Source organism: Microcebus murinus, chromosome 2, assembly GCF_040939455.1.
Source record: "Microcebus murinus isolate Inina chromosome 2, M.murinus_Inina_mat1.0, whole genome shotgun sequence".
NCBI lineage: Eukaryota > Metazoa > Chordata > Mammalia > Primates > Cheirogaleidae > Microcebus > Microcebus murinus.
This window is the reverse complement of record NC_134105.1, coordinates 72,169,105-72,194,533: the sequence shown is the minus strand read 5'-3', so window position 1 is coordinate 72,194,533 and position 25,429 is coordinate 72,169,105. Positions and strand designations below refer to the sequence as shown.

At 34.7% G+C, this 25,429-nt stretch overlaps 1 protein-coding gene and 1 long non-coding RNA gene across 4 annotated transcripts in view; both read right to left on the bottom strand.

The window, feature by feature from the left end:
- Nucleotides 1–1,309: 1,309 nt before the first annotated feature.
- The window catches only part of ZNF326 (zinc finger protein 326), a 36,048-nt gene continuing 11,928 nt past the window's right edge, over nt 1,310–25,429 (bottom strand). The window contains exons 5-12 of one of the 3 annotated variants that reach the window (XM_075999791.1): nt 24,777–24,918; nt 22,250–22,448; nt 18,206–18,317; nt 12,834–12,981; nt 11,983–12,082; nt 9,836–9,966; nt 8,004–8,099; nt 1,310–3,444 (exon numbers count right to left, since the gene is read on the bottom strand). In XM_075999791.1, coding sequence (XP_075855906.1) covers nt 3,112–3,444; nt 8,004–8,099; nt 9,836–9,966; nt 11,983–12,082; nt 12,834–12,981; nt 18,206–18,317; nt 22,250–22,448; nt 24,777–24,918 — 1,261 coding nt within the window. In that variant the 3' untranslated portion in view covers nt 1,310–3,111. Of the gene's footprint in view, nt 3,445–8,003; nt 8,100–9,835; nt 9,967–11,982; nt 12,083–12,833; nt 12,982–18,205; nt 18,318–22,249; nt 22,449–24,776; nt 25,183–25,429 lie in introns of all 3 variants that reach the window. The other 2 variants (XM_012790865.2, XM_020282953.2) reach the window with 2 other exon arrangements.
- LOC142866779 (uncharacterized) lies at nt 19,217–22,239 on the bottom strand. Its single transcript, XR_012916613.1, has 2 exons — nt 19,841–22,239; nt 19,217–19,498 (listed from the first exon to the last, which is right to left on the bottom strand). It is a non-coding gene; the product is annotated as an uncharacterized LOC142866779 (long non-coding RNA).

The following is a 25,429-nucleotide window of genomic DNA, read 5'->3' as shown; positions in this document are numbered from 1 at the left end:
GGCTCCCGAGTAGCTGGGACTACAGGCATGCGCCACCATGCCCGGCTGATTTTTATATTATATATATTAGTTGGCCAATTAATTTCTTTCTATTTTTATGGTAGAGACGGGGTCTCGCTCAGGCTGGTTTTTAACTCCTGACCTTGAGCAATCCGCCCGCCTTGGCCTCCCAGAGTGCTAGGATTACAGGCGTGAGCCACCGCGCCCGGCCCCTATCTCAGTCATTTTTTAAATCACCCTACTTAGTATCGAAAGAACCAAATACTAACTATAATCCGGGAGACCCTATTATTATTTTACCTTAGCACTTACAAGTATTTTAAAATAAAGGAGAAACAAGAGGGTTAATCAAGTCCTATTATCCTTAAAATTTGAAATCCTAAGCAAAAAGGCTTTCAGAAGCCTACAAAGTAAATACAGACTCCTACACAGGATCCAATTTTCTCTAGTCTTCAATTAACTTTCCCTTATTTGGCTCCAAATCCCTACAATTAGATATAAGTGTCTACTAGATATTCCCAACTTAAAGGTAAGCAAACCTAGCTCACCTAAAAAAAAAAAAAAAAAAAAAACACCATACTGGTCCAGGAAATCTAGTTTTAAAAGCCTTGTTTTGTGTAAAAAGAGAAATTACCTGCAGAATTCTACACATGTACATGTACTCATCCGCTTAATGCCTTACTATTTAATATACCTACACATTCATCCATTCAATGCCTCAAAACTTTAAGAAGCTAATTTCATTGAAATAAAGCCCCTCTCTTAAAAAAAGCCAAAGTAAAGATTCAAAGAGATAGAGCACTACTTTTCAGTGACATAGATAGATCGTCATTTGAAAATAAATTACTTATGAGATCCTTAAGAATACAAGCCATAAACTGTAAAAGAGAAAAATAGGGAGAGAAATATTTGAAAAAGAAATAATTATTTTAAAAAAGATAGTTTGGTTCTTCAGCCAAAAACAGACATGACAAAAGAACTAACGCAACTACAAAAGACTTATTTGTATTCAAATGTATTTTCAGGAAGATTTCAAGATCTGACACAGGCACAGAGAAAAGGAACAAACTGAAACAAGTATAAACAAGGTCAGTTACAGACTGACCTCTATTTGAAATGTGTTAAAAAAAATATTTCAGTCGTACATTTTAAAAATATGATGTTGAGAAAAAAATTTTCTTTAATTCAAGTCTTCTCAATCATCTTGAAATACTGTGACCTGAACTCATACATTAAGGCAAATCTTGATTTTAAATACTCATTTAATTGATGAACTATTTCATTTAAATTGCTAATCCAGGGAGAAAGATTTTGTAAAAAACATTTTATTGCTACAAAGGGAAACATGGTCACAAAAAGCCTTTAAGCGTATCTTAACGCAAATTACTATTCAATGTCCAATGCTGTAAAAAAATACACAGAGCACAAAATACTTGCCCAATTTATCTCTTCTAGGGTAAGTATTCAAAAAATTAATGCACACTTGAATATTCACTCCCAAGAGCAGCATTTAAGTTCAAATGATTAGAATATACTACTAATACATGTTTGTTATCCTTAACACCAATAAAGTAATAAAAATCAAGCTTAAAAATTATACAAACAATTTATCAGATCTAGTTTGGTAGCTATAAAAACTAAACTAAAATAGTCTTACCGTCATTTTATTAAACAAATGCCAAACATTTAGAAATTATATAAAACACAATTTTAATGTGTGGAATGCATGCAACATGGGTGTTAACTCATATTTTAAACTATTAGGTTATTAAGTATGAAATGTCCAATATTTCCTTAAGTACTAAGTTGACATCTCTGACATTTCACCTTAACACTCCTTGTTTTATTTCTATGTAGATCCTCAGTCTTTCAAACACACGGTTTGGCTTGTGACTATCTTTCAAAAAAATTTTTAGAGCAACTTTTGTGAAACCAGGGATAAGTCAAAAATTTATGTTATTTTCAAATATGAGTTCCGCTGTGGAATTAATGCAGTGCAGACAGCTTTATTAAAATATCAATGAAGTGTTTGGGAAGGATGTGCCTAATGAACACACAGTATATCGATGGTTTGAGAAGTTCTGTTCTGGTGATTTTACTCTTGAAAATGAGCCACCTGAGCAACCTAAGACCAAGGTGAATAATGATAAGCTGAAAGCTATAGTGGAAGTGAATCTATCTCAACCTACCTAAGAATTAGCAGCAAGGTTTGATGTTACTATTCCAACAATATTGGACCACTGGAAACAAATCAGCAAGGTAAGGAAGCTGGAGAGATGGGTACTGCATGAATTAAATGAGCAACAAAAGAAAAAGCATCTCAAAGTTTGCCTTTCTTTGCTGTCACGATATAAAGGCAAACTATTTCTATACCACATTGTTACATGTGATGAAAAATGGATTCTTTTTGACAATTGCAAGCATTAGGCACAACAGGTGGATAAAGATGAAGTGCCAAAACACAGTTCAAAACCAAATATTCATCAAAAAAAGCTAATGGTGCCTGTTTGGTGGTCCAGCACTGGTATTATCCACTACAGCTTTGTGTGAAACTTGGTCAATGGATTACAGCAGATGTCTACTGCCACCAGTTGGATGAATGATAAGGATGCTTGCAATTAAGCAGCCAAATTTGGTCAACAGAGACAGGCCAATCCTTGTAAGACAATGCTCAACCACATGTTGCACAAACAACACTGCTCAAACTACAGAGGCTGGACTTGGAAACTCTCTGTCTTCCACCATATTTACCAGACCTTGCATCAACTGACCACCGCTTCTTCCAGGCTTTGGGCCACTTCTTGCAAGGAAAAATATTAAACCCTCAACAAGCTGTGGAAAACACCTTTTGCAATTTCATTGCCACTCACTCTCCACTGCCACTCACTCTCTTTGTTGCAGGCATAAACAAGCTACTGTTAAGACAGCAAAACCGTGTCAATAGTTTAGGCACACACTTTGACTAATTGTACTGTTTCTTGTTTGAGATACAATAAAATACACTTTTGATTCGAAACTGGACATTTCATATTTAATGACCTAATAAAATTCTTACCCTTTTCCACGTTAGGACAGAAATTTAAAGCTCCTTTTAAATCTAATACCTTATATTTAATTTTCTTCAGGTTGTTCAGGAGGGATGTCAACAGGCTCCTCCTTTGCCTCTTCTTCCTCTACTCCCCCCACTCCCTCTACTTCCCCCACTGCCCCTGCTTCCCCACCTCCCTCTGTGTCCTCCTTGCCCTCTACTCCTCCAGTTTCTCCCACGTCCTCCACTTCCTCCACTTCTTCCACTTCCTCTGCCTCTCCTACTCCCTCTACTTCTTCCTCCTCCTCTTCATCATCTTCTTCTTCAATAGGCTCATCAATCTTTTCTTCATCCTCTTCATCTCCTTCTATTTGCTGATCCTGAGAATGATCTTGAATTTCAAAAGGATTCTCACCCTAAAAACATGAGACAAGGCTTTTAAAATCAGAACATTCATTTTGACATCAATGACATTTTTATTTGCTATATCATGAAGAAGAAATACTATTTGACACTTTTTATTTTAACTTATAACAAAGCAATTAAATATTTGTTGAATACCTATTTCTTACCAATGTGGGTATATAATTTACTGAAGCCATTACTTTATATGCCATCAGCTGGAGTACTCACAGGTCATATTTTCTTTGTAACTGAATTTCTAAAATCATATATATATGCTAAAGGCAAATATGTGGTTTGTAGTAGAAACCAAACAGATGATGCAAAAATTTACAGTTTACTTAATTATACCAGTATTCAATGTACTACTGTTATAGGATCTCTTTAAAACTCAAATGAAAATTAGGTGCCTTGTTTTTTCTACTAGATATCATGCCTCATTTCTACTTTAAGAAAGTAGACAAATCTTTAATTCGGTAAACATTCACAGGTACAATTTTATTTTAATATTTTATTTAAATATTTGAATTATGTATCTGGGTCAAATCTCATATAAATTGGACTATCTGAGAAAGCTATAATAATGTGGTAAGAAATGAAGTGTCAGCAAAGGTTATTAAAACAGGCAAGTATTAAGACTGGTGCTACCCTTTATGATTAACCAGGTAGGAATGTGCAGGATGAAGTGAAGTAGCAAGAGAAGAGATACTAGGGGCTACTCTAATAGCCTGAAACAGGGAAATGTAAAAGATGTGGTGACAGCATTAACAGAATAGGTCATTAGAATCCCTATTCTAATGGAAAAGAAAAGGGAAAGAAGTAGGTAAGTGTATGTTATGCACAATTAGAATTTCAGGTGTCTAAAAGTCTAACAGGCAGCTATAAACTTGCAACTTAAAAGAGGAGAGTCCAAAGTAGATTTTACATTTGTGAATTGTGTGCATACAGTGCACAGTAAATGGGACAGCCCTGGGGTGGGACTAGAGGAGTTAAATGTTAAAAAGGGCTGGAATAAAATCCTATAAAAATACCTATACTGTGAATGGGGGCAGAAGTCAGAAGAGAACGAATACTGGGTGCAGGAGGAAAACCACGAAAGTAAAATATTATCTAGTAAAATAGTTTCAAGACTAAGTGAAAGATGAACACTGCCAAATGATGCAAATAGATAAAAGTACAAAAGGACTGAAAAAGTTCACTAGAGTTGATCATCTTTATAACTGAATGAGGTTCTTTAGGATTTATTATACTATCCCTCTTTACTTTTGTATGTTTAAAATGATAATAATGTTAACATTTTTTAAAGGCCACTAGATTTGATAATTACATCACTGGTAATCTTAGGAAGAAAGTTTTAGAAGTATAATGTAAGGCTTAGCAGTTGTACAGAATGTATCTTCATAATTTCCTGTGAAGTTCTCAAAATATGAAGGCTCTGGTTCCACACTCTGGGATTTTAATTTAGTCAAGTCCTAGAACTCCTGCTAAAAACACAAATTCCTGAATCAATCCTGGGCCTCCTGAATCAAAATTCCCAGGGTAGAAGACCGGTAACCTGCATGTTGAAGAAACATTTCAGGAGATATTTATCGCGAATTTTGGAAAACACTAATTCAGAAGGTCTGGAAAAAGGCCTAGGTAGCTTTTTAGTTGCTCTTCGCCTCACAGGTGATTCTGACTACGTTCCTCCAGTTGATAACTACTAGTTTAAAAAGTGAATAATAGGAAGTAAAAAGCACATTAAGGTAAACTATCTGTTCAAGCATGGTGGGAAGAGAAGAGTTAATAATAAAAGTCTAGGAAAAATTAAGTCATTTTTAGTTTAGGGAACACATAAGCATGTCTGTTTGGGGAAGACCAGAAAAACATAAGAAAAACATCAGATGCAAGTAAGGGAAAAGATAATGATAAGACAAGAACACAGATGAAAGGCAAAGAAGAATATCTTCCCTCACAGATAACAATAAAGATTAGGGAAAGACATATATATATATATATATATATGGCAGAGAGGAGAACATAATGGTCTCAATATCCGTAATGCAAGAGAAGAAATAAGAATATGGGAAGTGAGGAGAATAAGTATGAAATCTGGGATGTGAGACATGAAAAAGATTTGAAACAGTCACTATAGGAAACACATTACATTGACAGTATGTAAAATTACTGTGAACTGAGTGAAAATCTTGCAAACATGGTACTGGCACAATTTCATAGTATTTTTTAGCAAGGCAGACAATTAATAAAGCTAACCACAGATGGCATAGTGTTGGAAACTGTTAAATGGTAAAAGAACAGCAGCATTTCATGTTGAAAGGGGTGACCACAAGTGCCCAGAGCAGAGAGTGAAGATAGAACAAGATGATACAGCTGGAGAATTAAGAGATTGATGAACTTATCAATTTATTTGATGGGGAAAAGGATTTAAAAGGGTATTTTCTCAGAGCACTTGCCAGTGAAAGATGTTTAAGCCATGACCAAAGCGGACCATGAGCAGAGAATGAATGTTCTGAGGAATAGCAATATGGAACAGAGCAAAAGGAATGCAGAACAAAGAGAGATCCAATGATCTCTCATTGGTCATGTGACTCCAGTGCTTCTTGAATTTTAACATGCATATGAAGCAACTGGGATCTTATTAAAAGATTTTTATTCAGTAGGCCTGGGTAGGACCTAAAATTCTGCATTTCTAATAGAGCCCCCAAGTGATACTAATACTGCTGGTCCACAGATTATAGTCTGAATAACAAGGTTCCAGAAGAGTTTTCCTAAGTGCAGTGCTTTCTCTACAACATGCACATGAGACAACACAAGTGTTGTCTCCCGTTACATGAGTGACTCAATTGTGTAGTTTGAAAACACTACAGAAATTCTAATTTTATATTCCTCCCTCATTAAAAAATACTTTTTACATCAATAAACTACTAACTTCTCAAAAGTTGTGACAAAGCAAGGATAAAAATCTAATTTTTCCTAATATAGCCATGAAGCTCTTGTCCTTTTGATAAGGGCATCATAGCTAAATTAAACACTATACTTCCCATAAAATTTCAATTCAGAACTGTGTTCATTTTTTTTAAAGCAGTGTCAAGAATGTAGTAAACAGTGACGATATGATTAACAAATTAGAAAATAAGCCCCTAAGAAGCACGCCAAAAGAAGCAAGATTATCCAACTCAGAAGTCACTGTTTGAGGGATAATTTAATGGTCATTAAAATACACATCAGGTTTCTTCACAGAGGAACTGGTAATCACCATGATAGAGAAAATAAATAATACTTCTTTAAGCTACAAAATATGTATTTATTTATTTATTTATTTATTTATTTATTTTTTTGAGACACAGTCTTGCTTTGTTGCCCAGGCTAGAGTGAGTGCAGTGGCGTCAGCCTAGCTCACAGCAACCTCAAACTCCTGGGCTCAAGCAATCCTTCTGCCTCAGCCTCCCAAGTAGCTGGGACTACAGGCATGCACCACCATGCCCAGCTCATTTTTTCTATATATATTAGTTGGCCAATTAATTTGTTTCTATTTATAGTAGAGACAGGGTCTCCCTCTTGCTCAGGCTGGTTTCGAACTCCTGACCTCGAGCAATCCGCCCGCCTCGGCCTCCCAGAGTGCTAGGATTACAGGCATGAGCCACCGCGCCCGGCACAAAATATTTACTTACTAATATAAATAACTGTTATAATTCTTCAACATAACAGCTCTCTTCAGTGTAGAATGATTTTAAGCTAGGTTTTATTTTGTAAAGACTCAAAACTATATTCTAAAATTTATTCCTATTAATTTCCTGAATAATAGTAAGTTCTTATTTGTATAAGTGTTTAAAATAAATTTTATGTCAAAGTGGATTCAAGCAATAATATATGTCAAAAACCCTAAGGAGTAAAGTGAGCCAAGTATACCAATCGTTCACATCTGAGTTTCCTAACATTAGGAGCAAACCTCTTTTCTCCTGCCCTTCTGAAACAACATATCTGACTACCTGCTTCCTCTCCAACTTTTATCCAAGGAAGAGGAATGATTTACCTAATTAGTATGCTTGGAAGAAGAAACTGAGTGTACATAACTCATTCCTTCGTGGGTTCCCTCTCTGGGTCTTCCTAGCAATGGAAGGAATATATTCTAGTCTGCTTTATGTGGTGTGGTAAACTAGGGGGAGCCTAGTGATGTCCATCTGGGCCAGTCACAGAGGTTGGGGGGATGTAAACTTAAGTTAGGAGTGAAATATAAAAGTCCACAGTAACTACATATCTAAGATATATTCTCCAAGTCAATCTTATTTTTAAATCAAGAATAAAGCTAACATTTTGATCTTCTATCCAATTCTTGTGTATCTCTCAACTGACTCAGAGCTAGAAAGAGAATAAGAGAAGAATAACTTACTATTCCCCTCTTAGCCAATCACAATAATTAGGAAAAAGATGTTTTACCTATATGCAAGATATTAAGTAAAACTATTCCTAATATGTTGTGCTATATTTAAATACCACAAAGGATTACTATGTCGCCATTTAATTATTACAGTACTACAAGACTACTGGAAAAGCTTTTGCCCTGAAATCTTACCTTAACAAAACGTTCATATCGTGCCTTCACTATTGGATTATTTAAAATGCTTGTAGCAGTCAAAACACTCTCTCGTTTTATTTGTTCCTTATAAGCCTATTAAAAAAAAAAAAAAAACAGAACACACTGAGGGTACTTGAAAACCATGCCATGAAAACTAGTTCCATAATTAAAACAGTATTTATGTTCAAATTCTTAGATTTAAATGATTTATTTTCTGGCAAACTCAGCTATAGAGCAACAACTACTACTGTAACCACAATCATCTATAAATTAAAATAAAGATTCAAGTCAATCAGCTTCAATAAAAAACACTCAGTCTCCAAATACTACAAGTCTAGATCTACTAGACAGTTGCTTTCTTTTATTTCTACTCTATGTCTATCTCCCCAACTCCTAACTACTAATTTTCATGCTGTCAAAAAAGAATAATTTTTCACACTACAAGAGTAATTAGTCTTCCTCTAGGCTGTAGTTATTGTAAGACTGTATTATATAGAGGAAGAAAGGTAATAATATAGAATGTCTAGTTGCCAAAAGGTATCAGGAGAATACCAAGGAAGAAAAAGTGCAAAGATTTATAAAAGACTACATGTGCTCAAAGTGCCTAAAGAAGTCTGAATTAAATGAGGTTCATTTCAACACAAAATATAAAGTTAAGACTTATCTATGCTCTACTCAAAACTTATGTCTTTAATATGTCAATCTTTAAATTTGCTTTCGTAACAAACTAATTTCCCACAATATAAACATTTGTATTGTTTGAAGTAAATTTGACTAAATAAAGCCAACAAATATCGAAGCAGAAATATACTAATCAAAAAGAAAACAGTAAGTTTTTCAGGAGTATTCTACTCAAAAAATATAACAATAGATGGTAACTAGTAATCCTACCTTTTAATTTTTTTTCCAAGCATTAGAAAAATGTATTGGTAATAATCCAATCTTTACTTTCTTTTTTTGTTCTAAAACACCTACATACACTCACAAAATAGTTTTGTACCAACTTAAAAAAAAAGTTAATAAAAACAACAGTTCAACAACAGCTATAATTTCCTGAATGCTTACCATTATCAGGCACTATATTAATTGCCTTATATGTTTTAATTAATTTAATCCTTAAAACAATCACATAAAAGAATAACTGTCCATCCTCATTTTACAGATAAGGAAACTTGGACAAAGAAAGTTTAACTTACTTGCTTAACACATGTTATATACTGAACCAGGATTCAAACCCAGGAAGTCTTGCTCCAGAGGCTACTATCTATCTATCTATCTATCTATCTATCTATCTATCTATCTATCTATCTATCTACCTACCTACCTACCTACCTACCTACCTACCTACCTACCTACCTATCTATTTATCTAACTAGGATACAGGGTCTCACTCTGTTGCCTGGGCTAGAGTATAGTGATACATCATCATAGCTCACTGCAACCTAAAAGTCCTGGGCTCAAGCAATCCTCCTGTCCCAGTCTCCCCAGTAGCTGTGACTATAGGTGCATACCACCACACCAAGCTAATTTTTTTATTTTTTTGCAGAGACAAGGTCTTGCTAAGTTACCCAGGTTGGTCTCAAACTCCTGGCTGCAAGTGATCCTCCTGCTTCAGCCTCCCAAAGTGCTAGGATTACAGGCATGAGCCATTGCACCTGGCCCCAAGCCCACAATCTTAACCACTACACTCTAATGCCTTTTTTCAATATATTTAGTTATTCACATATGAGATCGATAGGATTGTATGCAGATTAAGTAGGTAGTAAACAATGGCCTAAGGACAATAAAGTATTGATGGATAATTCAACATAAGACAGATCAAAATTTACCTGTTTCCCTTTGATGTGATCAGGCGATTTTAAGTGCTGCTGAACTGAACTGTGTAAAGCAGGGATATACACACTGCAAGCACTGCAGTGAACAGTCTCTACTTTCATCATGTGATCATCTGCAGTAACACCTACAAAAGAAATCCAATTATTAAAAAAATGATTCATATATCTCTGACCAGTCAAGTTTTCACTACTTAGTTTTTCCATGATTATTTATATCTCTTCTTTCACAAAAAGGATCAGAGTATGTATTAATAGGTTTGAGTTCTTCTACCACATCTCATAAATCTATATAGATTTAAATATATATAGATTAAAATTATAAAGTATAATTACACTGTATTTCCTAATCATGTTAAACAATCATGTTCTGAGGCCTATAAATCCATCCCCCCCCCAAAATATAAAGGAAAACAAATGTTGATTTTGTAGTAAAATAAGAAAAATCAACAATTTCCACGATTATGAATGTGAAAGGGTACAGAAAAAGGAACAGATGGCAAAATTGGATTCATAAGGAACAAATGTATTCTGCATCTTGAAAATAGTGACTGGGGTTGATTACAGGTAAAAGTATAAATACATGCAAGGGAAAAGTAAAGTATGAGAGAAAGTGGCACTTTCTGGGAATTGCAAGTAATTCAGTATGGCTGGGGCAGAGTATAAAGAAAAGACAAAAGATGAGACTAGAAGGAAGAGAAGGGTCTAGATTATAAAGAGCTTTGTGTGCCACATTTAGGAATTTAAACTTTATCCTGTGGAAGACGGGGAGCCACTGAAAGTTTCTGAAGTAATAAGATCATGCAGTAAAATTAGAGATATAAAAGACTGAAAGAAAGCAAACTAGTTAGGAAAATACTGTAATTGGCAAATGAAAGGATAAGAATTTGAATAAATGTAGTATTTAAAACAGAAGTAAAGAAACAGACTTGGCAAATATTTAACAGATATAACGAATAAGACACAGTACTACAGATGAAGTATTTAGGATAACTCTATATTTCTGGCTTTGTAGATGGTGGGGCCCCTTTTCAATATAAATGAAGGTGATAACTGCAAGTTTTTGTTTTGTTTTCTTTGTGGGGTAGGGTATGCTAAAGGATATGAAAATTTTTTGGATATATTGATTTTATGTGACTGTTGTGGAGAGATATAAGCAGACAGTTGGATGTATGAGACCAGAGTTTAGAAGAGACTGTGCTAGAAATACAATGTATTATTAATAAACATCTAGATATTAATTTGAGCTCTGTAAGTAAATGAATTCATCAGGAAGGAATATAAAGGGAGAAGGTAATGGAGATAATAACAGAGTACTGAGAAATACAAAATTCTAAAAAATTGGTAGAGAAAGAAAAGCACAGAGACTGAAAAAATGATGAGGGGATAAAGAGAACATTAGGCCATTTCTAAAGAGAACATTAGAACATTTCTGTGAGGTGCCACAGAAACTAAGGAAGGAAAATAATTCATAAAAAATGTAGTTGGTGAAAAATGTTACAGAAGATAATGATTCAAAAGAACCTACGGAAGTCAGTGTTGGTAACTTCTGTCAGAGCAGTTTCAGTAGACTACTGGTAGGAGAAAGTTGTTTACTGTGCATAAGGTAATACATGGGAAGTAAAGAAGCAGAGACCAGTGTGGGCTATGCTTAAAGAACCATTGGTTATTTAAAGAAAAAAAGAAAAGGCAGGGTTTAGGATAACTATTTTCAGGTTTTTGTTTCCTTTTCTTTTGTTCCTTTTGTTGATTGGTTGTTTTTGTTTTTCTTTTTATGTAAGAGCTTACTTATAGGCTCCAGATATGGAATCAAAAGAGAAGGAAAGACTAAAAAACAGAAGAGTTCATGATTTGAACTTCAGAAGATGAGAAGGGATAAGAGGGACAGAGGACAGATAGAAGTATCTTTCATCTAGAGGAAAAAGTGACTTTTCCTCTGAAGCTAAAGTGAAAGAGATAATGGTAAACAGCGATAAATTTGTAAATGTGAGAACAGGAAATCAAAAAAGGTCATTTCTGGTAACCCACAGCCATACCATATATGACTGTGTATTATATCACTCTAGGGGCAATCATTTCTATTGAAACACATTATGATATATAAAATACACATGTAAATTTCATAAAACAATTTAACTACTTGCCTTCCATAACATCTTTTTCAATTATTTTGACTGCTTCTGTTTGATTATTTGTCTGTTGCTTACGAATAGATGTTTTCTTGAATTTGTTCACCATACATTCCTAGAAAACAAAATAGGAAGAACCCAAATAGTTTTCAACGAGCACTTAGTATATGCTTATCCTATAGAAGATATAATATCTACCATGTAAGAACTAATATCTGTTCTCAATTTCTGTATTTTTGGCATTGCCACTTAACTATATCATCTGAGTATCTGTGAATGTGTTCAATTTCCAATTATTACTAGTTCACTGAAGATAGTGTCTGTGTCTTCAATGCCTGACATAGCATCTTTCATAGGTATTAAAAAAAAACTATTAAATTGATTACTACATACTGATAAAACAAAGGACACTAAACAGACACCATGCTCTATGGCTCTGAATTCAGACTCTGCCACCTACTGACAAAGTCACCTGTTGTATGATCTTTCGTGGTAATGAATTGTTATGAGGCCCAACTGAAATAATGAATGAAAGTATCCAGCATAACCTGAGGTATGCAGTAGATTCTCAATTAGTGACAGCTGAATCTATATCAATAAACAGTTGTTAAAGGAATTCTTTTTGTGACATCTCAGCCAGAAACTACTGTAATAAATGTAAAGTTATTTCTCAAATAATAAATTCAAATTCTATCATACTGGAATCTATTTCTAATTCTCAGTTAATTTTAAAACAACTCTTTCTTTAAATAAACAGTAAATTAAGTTTTTAGAAACATAAAATGGGAGATATGAGAAACTGAAAAATGAAATTATAAGAAATACACATCAAATAAATGTTTCTCACTTCAAAAACAGATACTTACATGCAAAAACTCCATAACTACTTTATCAAATTTGGTTTGTTTCTGAATATGATCTAATGTCTCTTGGTGCGAAGAACTTTCCAGATGCAGTTCAATATCTTTTTCTTCAAACGTTCGAAATTTACAAAATGAACACGTAAATGCCATTCTAAAAAGAAAAAAGTTTTTCTTTTAATGTTACTTTATTCACTTAGAAAAGAGTTCATAAGACTATACTATTGAAACTAATGTTACCAGCATAAATGATTTTTTTCTTGCATTTTATGACTGGCTTAAATTTAGCTTAAGTCAGAAAAAAGAGTATTAATTTAAATGTCTATTTAGACAGCACAGTCATTATACCAGTTTGCAGTTCTAGTCCACCTTGGAGCATCTGAGTAAGAAAAGAAGAATCAGGCCGGGCGCTGTGGCTCACGCCTGTAATCCTAGCTCTTGGGAGGCCGAGGCGGGCGGATTGCTCAAGGTCAGGAGTTCAAAACCAGCCTGAGCAAGAGCGAGACCCCGTCTCTACTATAAATAGAAAGAAATCAATTGGCCAACTGATATATATATATAAAAAATTAGCCGGGCATGGTGGCGCATGCCTGTAGTCCCAGCTACTCGGGAGGCTGAGGCAGAAGGATCACTCGAGCCCAGGAGTTTGAGGTTGCTGTGAGCTAGGCTGACGCCACGGCACTCACTCTAGCCTGGACAACAAAGCGAGACTCTGTCTCAAAAAAAAAAAAGAAAAAAAAAAAAGAAAAGAAGAATCAGTGGCTCTATAAACTATTTACTTCAAGGTGAGACCAATTACTAATAAAAAGCCCAAAGCAAACCTCAAAAAGTACCAAGTTCCAACTTATTTTATATGCTGTTCCACCCTCAAGCTTCTAAACCACTAAGTCAGGTGGCACAACAGACAACCATAATTCATTTTCATGGCGCTCTTGAGTAATCAGAAGTCTTGCCCCTAAAGATCACCTCAGAGTACCTAATAATCCTGGACTGGACAAATGCACACATTTAGAAGCTCAACAGTCACTTTAGAATGAATTCCCTCATTTACTTATTTCTACCTTATGTATGTTGTTATTTCCTTTTCCATGAATTATGACAACAGACTCCTGACAGGTTTCTCTCTCTAGTCTCCATTTTCCAATTTTAACTCTTTGCAATGTTATTAAATTTATTTTCCTGGTTGAGAAACTAGGCTCTGGAGCCAACTCCTAGGTTTATATCCTAGCTCCCTTTTGTGACGTTGGGCAAGTTACTTATCTTGGCCTTGGTTTTCTTATCGTAATGATTTGAGAACCTTCACAGATCTCAAGAGAATTAAAAAAAATTAATACATATAAAACCCTTAGAACACTTCCTGACACATAGTAATTACTCAATTAACATTGTTACTTCCTAAAGGAGGTAAGAGCCCATCACAGCTCAAAAGGATTCACTGGCTCCTTAAAGGCTCAAAAAGTAAAGTCAAAATGCTTTCAGCTGCCATGTAGGAATTTCCTAATCTCTCCTATCATTTTGGCTTTACCCACCAATACCTTGAACAGTAACTCACACGTTAATATAATAAATGCCTAAATTACAATACGCATTTCACATCACTAATCACTTGACTCCACATATCTTTCCATTTTCTGAATATCAATAAAATATTTCTATTTCTTTGCTTTTACATCAAGCCATGCCCTCTACCAGGGTTGCCTCTCTCAACTCCTCCGGCAACCCTAACATTCTAACCCTAACATTTCTAGATCAGTTCAAATACCACTTCCATCATGCAGCCTTCCTGATTTCCCTGCACCCCTATTTAGAAATTAAGACTACTTTGCACTTCTCTTTTGGCCATCTTCACCAATACTATTGTTTGTGCACAACTTTCACACATCCATCCCTTTCCCCCTGTGTTCCCTTAAGTTTTGGTATGCATAGTCACCTTTCCTTTCTCTTTATTTATGCTGAAAGCATTCAAATATCTTAAGGAACATATCACAAGAATAGTCATTTACTCAATCTCTAATTCTCCTAACTTAAAGTAAAACTGCTTTGGTAAATTAAAATAATTCTAGGCTATTTTAAAGAATTCTTATCCTAAAATGGTAATTTAGTTGATTGACATTCTTTTGGTTATATAATCAGGTTTATAATTAGAGTTATGGAGAAAATAGCTAAATGAAAGTTCAGTTCTTTCATTTTCTCTAAATCACAACACTTATATTAACATGAACATACCATACCCAAATCTACAATTTTTAATGGGAAAAACATTCACAGGGTAATTAAATGAATTTGATAATTCAAAATCATTTTTTGGCTCCTACACATTTGACAATTTCAATTCATTTCCACACCAAAGTAAGCCTCTGCCAAAAGAAGGAATTATAAGAGATGAAGAGGGGGAAAGATACTTGCAAGGACCACAAATAGCAGTACTCTTAGAACTAAACCTTCTTTTTATGAATTAATTCTTAATAAGTTCAATTCTATTGTTTCTCAAGTCCCAATAAATTAGGAATTACAAACCAGAAAAAGGATAGATATTATTAAAGCTAGACACTAATATTACACAAGTGTAACTACCAGGTTAAAATCAAAGACAGACCAAACAAAACACATCAGATACTTAAGATGCAACTGAATTTTCTTTCACTACATTTTACATAAACAATACTAATGTATATATTAAGATCAACTAATGACAACGAGTACCCTGTTTAATGTGGAAGGAAAGTCATACATCTAAAAAAGACTTCAATCAAAAGGTTTTGTGGATTCTTCTCTTAAAATTTTATCTTTTAAAATTAGCTGGACAACTAAAAATATATAGAACAACAACAAAAAATTAGCCAGGCATGGTGGTGCATGCCTGTAGTCCCAGCTACTCAGGAGGCTGAGGCAGGAGGATGGCTTGAACCCAGGAATTTGAGGTTGCTGTGAGCTGGGCTGATGCTACGGCATTCTAGCCTAGGCAACGGAGTACTCTGTCTCAAAAAAAAAAAATTTATCTTTTAATTCTTTCTTTTTTTTATGTTTAATTTTATCTTCTAATATATAGCATAATGAAAAATTTTATCTTTTAAAGTAAGAGAAAATTTTAGCTAGCTAGAAAATTCACTGATGTGAAACATTCAGTTCCTTTCATGCTACACAAAAATGTCAACTTTTAAAGAATAAAAATATATTTTGAATGGAAAATATATTGAATTTACCTTTCAAATTTTATATTCTTTATTTTCCTAGCTAAAGTAGTACCTGGGAAGATTTCACAGAAAATGATTGAAAAAAACACAATTATAGTCCTTTTTAAAAGTTTTCCTAAGTCTTTTTTTCTATGAATAATTTATATTTTGCATATATACTTATCTATTTTACCTGCATTTTCTCCATGTTATTACAGATTTAATAACCTTCGTTTTTAACAATGGCCTAAGAGCCCATAAAGGGATGTTATCAAACCTTACATATACTTGTATCATTCTCTATAACTACCATGTTTCCCCCAAAATAAGACAGAGTCTTTCATTTATTTTTCCTCAAGAAGACACCGTAGGGCTTATTTTCAGGGGATGTGTTATTTTCCCCTCAAAGCCTCAGTGTACAGCACGCACAGGATGGCTGGGACCTGACGGGGGAGCCAACCTTGTTGGTGAGGCTGCCCGCACCTTTCTGGTCACCTCTGGGATAGTAACTGTCACAATGAGGCAGATGAGAAGGGCTGCTTCTTTACTGCTCCATGGTCTTATTTTCAGGGTAAGGCTTATGTTGCGCAAATGCTTAGAAATCCTACTAGGGCTTATTTTATGGGTAGGTCTTATTTTCGGGGAAACACGGTAGCATTTGATTCCTTTGGGGAGCTATTATAAATAATGCTATAATGGGCATCTTTTTACATTAAACTCTTCTATATTGTTAGATTATTTTCTTGCAGAGATCAATGGACATGAGAAAATTTAAGATATTTTTAAAAACTGCTAAAAACTGATTTCTAGGAATCACAACACTATACAGTCATCAGCAAATTATAATAATGTCCTTTGCACCTTAGTATTTCTTCTCTCTACACTAATAAAATGGTATATTATCATATTACTTAAATTTTCAGTTTATTTAAATCACTTTTCAACAATTTCCTTTTTTTTTTGGAGAAAGAGTCTTGCTCTGTTACCCAAGCCAGAGTGCAATGGACTCATCAGAATTCACTGCAACCTCAAACTCAAGTGATTCTCCTGCCTCAGCCTCCAGAGTAGCTGAGACTACAGGTGCATAACACAGTACCTGGCTAATTTTTCTGTTTTTTATAGAGATATGGTCTCACTCTTGCTCAGGTTGGTCTCAAACTCCTGGCCTCAAGCAATCCTCCTGCCTCAACCTCCCACAGTGCTAGGATTACAGGCATGAGTCACAGCACTTGGCCAATTTTCCTAAAATTATTAACTAGCTATCATTCCTTCACCAAATTAAGTATATGACATCTTAGTTCTCTTTTTAAAAAAACTTTGAGTGATTTTTATCTAATTTAGACATTAATCAGTTCTTATGTTTATATTTTCCAAATCTGTCTGCTTTCAAGTTTTAAGTTTTTAGTTAGCCAAATCTATTCATCATTTTCCTTGTACCTTATTCTACAACTTTTAAACCTAGAAAAAATATCTCTTTTGCAGAGCATTTTATTTTCTGTAATTCTCCATTTTTTTATGTTTTTAATCTATCTGGATTCATTCGAGGTGGTATATAAAGAGGACCTAAGTCTATTTTTTTCTTGTTATTTAGTTGTTCAATTCTCCTTTTGTTCATAATTTCTTTATTATATATTATATTCTTATATATAATGCAGTCTGTTCACAGGCTAATAATTCTGTTACACTGATTAGCTCTATTACCACATATTTTTAACTATTATTATTAATGTTTCAATATGTAGAAAAGCTAGTACCTACTAATTTACTCTTTTTCCTAATTTTCTTTGGAATATGGACTGGAAAGAAGTTATATATTTGTATAATAATATTTATTTTCCTATCCAAGAATATCACTATTTTAGCATATACTCAAATTTTAAAGAGTCTTTGTGGTTTTCTTCAAGTTGTGGTATGTATTTCTTTTTGAGAATACTGTTGTTTCTGGATATTTTATATTTTTCAGATTACCATTATGAACAGAATCTCTGTTTTCTTATATTTTCTAAGTGGTGACTACACATAAATATCAAGAATCAAAAGTATCCCTATATATTTTTGATCATGTTTTCATTTGAATCTTAGAAATTTTTTCACATTACAATCAATGTAATTGTATCAATGTAATTACAATCAATGTAATTGCCTATTCCAAGAAATTAGTTTTTAATGAACCCAATTTTCTGAATCTGCTAACTAAGCACAAACCTGTATCCATCTCCATATTTCTCACTGTTTTTTTCTCTTCTGCGCCTTTGTTTCTCTCGCCGAGCCTCAATTCGTCGCTTCTCTTCCTCTTCATTTTTAGGATCAGTTTTTGCTAGAGTACCAGACAAAAAAGTAAAAACTAAAATCGATTTTTCCATTCTCCCTTTCCAATCGTCAGTCCATAAAGTACATACTTATGGATTTACTTAGTGATGGTAATCTAAATTGAACTCACCAGAAAAATCAGAGCTTGAGACTACCCAGTATATCTGAAACTTCATTGATTAAACTTCATTCATTTGAATACCATCATCATGAATTTTGCCAAATTTGCATCTCATCTTTGTGATTATTTGCTACATATTTTTCTTTAAATCTGCTCATTTTTTTCTTACTATTCTAAGCAAATATTAAAATCATCTTGGGGGGGGGGAAATGGGCATTTATTGAAACCTTAAAATCTGTACCCCCATAATATGCCAAAATAAAAAAAATTTAAAAAAATAAATAAATAAAAATAAAATCATCTTAAACACCAACACTTTGGGAAGCACTACAGTAACCTGACCTCGAATGCAAAGGGAAGTACAACAAACACTGGAGAGCTCTGGATGCTAGAATTCGTATTCATATTGTAGGAGCTCTCCCAAAATTTCTTTCTTTTTTTTTTTCTTTTTTGAGACATCGTCTCAGTCGCCCATGCTAGGATGCAGTGGTACAATCACTGGTCACTGCAACCTCCCAACTCCTGGGTTCAGCCTCCTGAGTAGCTAGGACTATAGGGGTGCATGCCACCATGCCTGGCTAATTTTTCTATTTTTTGCAGAGACCAGGTCTCATTCTTACTCAGGCTGGTCTTGAACTCCTGATCTCAAGCAATTTTCCTACCTCAGCCTCTCAAAGTGCTAGGATTACAGGCATGAACCACCTCACATGGCCTGAACTTTTTTTAAAAAGAAGCTTTACATTCCACAGACCCATTCAGTCTTAAAAAAAAAAAAAAAAAAAAAAAAAAAGAAGCTTTACAGAGATATAATTCACATACCATACAATTTACCTATTTAAAGTATACAAACCAATGGTTTTTAGTATATTCAGAGATATGTGCAATCATTGCCACATTCAATTTTAGAACATTTTCATCACCTCAAAAAGAAAAACGGTATCAGGTACTACCCCTCCATGTCCCACCCCACAGCCCAAAGCAACCACTAATCTATTTTCTGTCTCTATAGATTTCCTTATTCTATATTTCCAAATGAATAGATTCATATAATATAAGGACTTTTATGACTGGCTTCTTTCTTTTTTTTTTTTTTGAGACAGAGTCTCACTTTGTTGCCCAGGCTAGAGTGAGTGCCGTGGCGTCAGCCTAGCTCACAGCAACCTCAAACTCCTGGGCTCAAGCGATCCTTCTGTCTCAGCCTCCCAAGTAGCTGGGACTACAGGCATGTGCCACCATGCCCGGCTAATTTTTTCTATATATATTAGTTGGCCAATTAGTTTCTTTCTATTTATAGTAGAGACGGGGTCTCGCTCTTGCTCAGGCTGGTTTCGAACTCCTGACCTCGAGCAATCCGCCCGCCTCGGCCTCCCAGAGAGCTAGGATTACAGGCGTGAGCCACCGCGCCCGGCCTGGCTTCTTTCATTTAACATAATCTTTCCAAAGTCCATCCAAGTTGTGGCATGCATCGGTACTTTATTCCATCATATGAACATTTATCTACTCATCTTGGTCGCCCCATTTTACATTCATTGCTACCAGCAGTATATGAGGGTTCTGATTTCTCCACATCCTTGCTAAGGCTTATTATCGTTTCGATTCTAGCTATCCAGTTGGATGTGAAATGGTATCTTATTATAGTCTTGATTTGTATTTCCCTGATAACTAATTGTTGAGCACCTTTTCATGTACTTACTGGCTACTTGTAACTTTTTTAGAGGAATGTCTGTTCAGATTCTTTGCTCACTTTGCAATGATTATTTGTCTTTTTATTATTGAGTTGTAAGAGATTTTTATATATTCTAATACAAGTCCCTTATCAGATATATAATTTGCAAATATTTTCTCCCATTGTGTGGATTGCTTTTCACTTTCTTTTTTTTGAGACAGACTGTCACTCTGCTGCCCAGGCTAGAGTGTCCTGGCGTCTGCCTAGCTCACAGCAACCTCACACTCTAGGCTCAAGCAATCCTTGTGCCTCAGCCTCCCGAGTAGCTGGGACTACAGGCATGCGCCACCATGCTCGGCTAATTTTTTCTCTATATTTTTAGTTGGCCAATTAATTTCTTTCTATTTTAGCAGAGACGGGGGTCTCACTCTTGCTCAGGTTGGTTTCGAACTCGTGACTTTGAGCGATCCTCCCACCTCGGCCTCACAGAGTGCTAGGATTACAGGCACGAGCCACCGTACCCGGCCTATTTTTCACTTTCTTGATGATATCCCTTTGAAGCACTTAAGTTTTTTATTTATTTATTTACTTTGAGACAGAGTCTCACTCTGTTGCCGTGGCTAGAGTGCCATGGCATCAGCCTAGCTCACAGCAACCTCAAACTCCCGGGCTCAAGCGATCCTTCTGCCTCAGCCTCCTAAGTAGCTGGGACTACAGGCATGAGCCACCATGCCCAGCTAATTTTTTCTATTTTTGGTAGAGACAGGGTCTTGCTCTTGCTCAGACTGGTCTCGAACTCCTGAGCTCAAACGATCCAGTCGCCTCAGCCTCCCAGAGTGCTAGGATTACAAGCCTGAGCCACTGCGCCCAGCCTAAAGTTTTTAACTTTGATGAACTCTGATTTATCTATTTTTTATTTGTTGTTCTTGCTTTTGGTGTCATATCTAAGAATTCCTTGCCAAATTCAGTCATGAAGATTTACCCCCATATTTTCTTCTAAGAGTTTTATTATTTCAGCTCTTGCATTTTAGCTCTTGCATGTGGCTATCCAGTTGCCACACCATCATTTGTTGAAAAGACCATTCTCTTCCCATTGAATAGTCTTGACACACTTATTAAAAAAGATTTGACCATAGATGTATATGTTTATTTCTGTATTCTCAATTCTATTTCACTGCTCTATATGTCTGTCCTTATACCAATACCACACTATCTTGATTACCACTGCTTTGCAGTAAATTTTCAAATCATGACGTGTGAGTCCTTCTACTTGGTTCTTCTCTTTAAGGATGATTTTGACTATTCTAGGTCCCTTGCAATTCCCTATGAATTTCAGAATGAGCCTGTCAATTTTTACAAAGTCAACTATTAATAGAATTCTGAAAAGATTTGTGCTGAATCTATAGATCAGTTTGGGGAATACTGCAATTTTAACAATGTTAGTCTTCTAATCTATAAACATTTATTTAGTTCTTCCATTTATTTAGATCTTCTTTAATTTCTTTCAACAATGTTTTGTAGTTTCAGAGTATAAGTTTTGTATTTCTTTTGTTAAATTTATTCCCAAGTATTTGATTCTTCCTGATGCTATCATGAATGAAACTGTTTTATTGTTTTCTTAATTTTATTTTCAGATTGGCTTTAAATTTTGTAACAATGTAAAAATAGAAATATGATTATCTCTAAGAGTCATCATATCCAGAAGAGTAAAAGCAAATTAATTTTCTAGAAGAAACACAGCTTTTCCTAGCACAAAGGACCATGAAAAACTTATTTCCTCTGTCCTCATAAAGGAGAGTCTATGTTATATGACATACCACTTCCTTCACATTACCTCCAATAATAAAATATTACACTCAGTAAAGAACTCTGGATCAAAATAATATGCAAGGCCTTTTTAAAAATATAGATGTTCTGGCCCCACCACATGGAATTCAGGAAAAAGGGGTGAACCAGGGCATATAAATTTAAAAAGTATCTTGAGTACATGATTAATAACTGCACTAGGGAATTCACAGATCTAACTGCTACAATCATAATCATGTTTTTACATAATTGTTTTTCTATATAACATGGAAAAATTTTCTAAAAGCACTGAATTTTTAAAAACAAACAGTATCCTGAACCACAACAATTATATTTCCTTACTTACTGGGTGATTTGCTGAGGCTCATCTTCTCCATTGGTTTTGCTAGCTTGGGTTTCTTGATAAAGGTTCCACCAGGTTTATTAAATGGCTGCATCATTTTTCTCTTTATTCCTCTTGCAGCAGCAACTGTCACATTGGTAGGTTTGTTTTGATAGTCAACAACAATTCCAGGTCTATGAATGCTTCCAAAATCACCCATATGCTGTAAATTTGTGAAATCAAGAAACATTAGCATGTTGTCCAAGGATAAAATATGAATTCATATAAAATTTTCATGTTATCTATCTACTAATTTTCACCTGAAAATTCCCTGGAATATAACTAAATTTTACATGTCCATTCTGAAAAAACACATTGAAAAACTCTGTATTATTACATGTACTCAAATCCATCAAATTAGTATTTTTATTTCCAGTAGAATAATGGGTATTTGCTACCTACTTTTTTATTTTTACAATTCAAAATTACTTGAGATCATAAACAACATATGTGCCTGTCAGAATGTTACCACTTGTACAACTCTCTGACAACTCCTCTTCAGAGTTCCTAATTGATGTTTTCCCATGAAAAGACCTTAAAAGAAATCTTTATTTTACTAAAACTTGGCTTAAAACTAAGATACACAAAGAAGACCATATTTGTAGTTTGAAGTAAAAAAGATCCAGAAATCATTTAGTATTTCTCCCTGTTGAAAAAGGGAATGGGAAGGCGATATGGAACATTAGTATGAAATAGGAGAGTTAAAGCATAACCATGCATCAACTTCCAAGACACACTTCAGATAAAGAATTGCATCTGACGTTCCATTCACATTCTTACCTAGAGAAACATATTCTGATCCCGAAACCAAGAAGCAAAAGTTTACAGACGAAGAGTCATGCAACCAAACGACTCTTTATGTCCCTTCCTCTTCTCCTGTCATTAACAAAATCCACTACACCAAGAGACAACATGTCCATAGAAATTTATTCTGCTAATCTTACTTTTAGAAAATAAAGATTGAGGAGTAATCTGAAGAGAAGGACCCAATGGGAATTGTACAAGTGAAGATTAAAAACGAAGGTCCTATTGATTCATTTACTTCATTAACAGGAAGAAAGAAAAGTCCATTCAGACTAGAATGGTAAATACAAAGTATGGGACTACTTGTTTTACTATCATGAAAACAAAACTGGTATTTGAAGTCTCATTAAGAAAAAATTCCCTTGCCTAAAAGAATATACAGCGTGGAAAATGTTAAGTGTTTTCCAAATTTTCAAACTGGAATTCATTTTCAGTTTCAAAACACAAAACCTATTACATCAACTATTTTCAATTAACCTACAATCATTAAGTATGGTGGAACAGCAACATCAGTTGCTTACATTTGTATATTATGCTTAGGAATACCTATCTAACCTAGCAGTGTTTCCAGGTAACTTATATAGTCAAATCAGAAAAATCTTCATTAATTATCCATTAAAGGTGCAATGCATTTTTACATAAGCAAAGAATAACTGTTAAAAATGCAAAATTTCTACACCAAGTATAACAGGCTATACTGATATACCGAAAGTTAATAAACAGTCAAAAATGTGTACCCTACTACAATTTTTAGCCTAAGTACTTTCCTCTGCAAAGAGAATATTAATTAAAAGCAACTGACTTAAAAAAAATCTTACAATATTCTTTAAATGATCAAACTACATAATAACCCCACAATCTACATACACTTACTAATAAAATTTCATGTCAATCAAGTTACCTACGAACATAAACCATAATCTTTACACTATATACCCTAAAATTAAACACTGAGACCTAATAAATTTATTCATTTAAGCAATAATTTATAAAATATTACTTCCTAAGAAAGAGCCATAAACATGTCTGTACAGGTAGGAAATTATTTCTCAATAGTAAAGCTAGTGACACAAGGGAAAATAAAACAACCAGCAATAGGACATATTGTAAGAGAGTAAGTTAGCAAAATTGTACTGACCACAAATCATTCTACAATCTATTATACACATCAACTTCTTCACCATGGCTAAGCTACCCTGACCTACCACCAACTTTTAGTCTCTTTGCTTAATGTGAAACATGGAGCTTTGAAGGAATTCTACTTGATAGAGTTTAGCAACAAAGTATAAACATTTTTATCATACATTGCACCTTTAACCTACTCAAAAATTCAAAAAGACTTCAGTGACCTTTCACAAAAATCTAAGAACTGTTCCACCAGCAAAACTGCTAGTGTTTACAAGGAAAAATGCAACTCCTTTTAACCCCTTTTAGACCAAACCTAATATCCTCACCTTTTTAATAAAGGGAGATTTGGCACAACTTTATGATTATCTCAAACTGCCACTTATTTTCTCAGGTGCTAGAAAAACTTTTAGCATCAACCTAAAAAATACGTTTATGACTCAGCTTTTGCTTCAAAATACACTGGGATGAACAGTGTTTATTCTAGTTGGAAACGATGGTCTTGAAAGGGTTTAAAAGAGTGACTAGTGAAAAGAATCTGAAAAGATTCTGTTGTACTTACTCCTCGGCCTCGGCCTCTGCCTGTTGATGGTCCTCCAAAAGCATCATAGTTTCTGCTTCCAAACGTACTTTCAGGATAAGCAGGCGTTCCTCTCCCCCGAGAGCCTACAGGTGCAGGCTTCATATGGGGTGAAGAAAAACTGCTGTAGGAAGAGTAATTCTCTCTTCCTCTGTCCTCCATAAACCCAGGCCTCAATTTTGAACGGGAGTAAGGTGCTTCCCAGCTAGACCCGCCCTGGTTTCTACCTCCGAAAGAGTCAAGGCTATTCCGGTAGGAGCTCTCAAATCGACCACCATAACTACCTCCGAAGCGGCTTTGTTCGGGTTCATTAAAACCATAGCCAGATCTGTACAGATCTCGCCCACCCAGAGAAGACCTGGAGTCGTAAGACTCATAAGGTCCAAACCTGGAAAAGTTGCACAGTGAGGGAAAAAACAAAAGTAAGCTTACTAATGTTAGACAATTGAAAAGACAAATTATCAGATGACATTTATCAACTAAAATTCATTTATACCATACTGGTTTGCACAGTTCCACTTTTTTATTCACGCTTGATTAGGGCTGGGCAGTTCAACATGAGACCAGATAGAAAGCTATCTGAGTCAATTTCTAAATAGGAATTGAGTTTAGTAAACCTTAGCTTAAAAATCTGC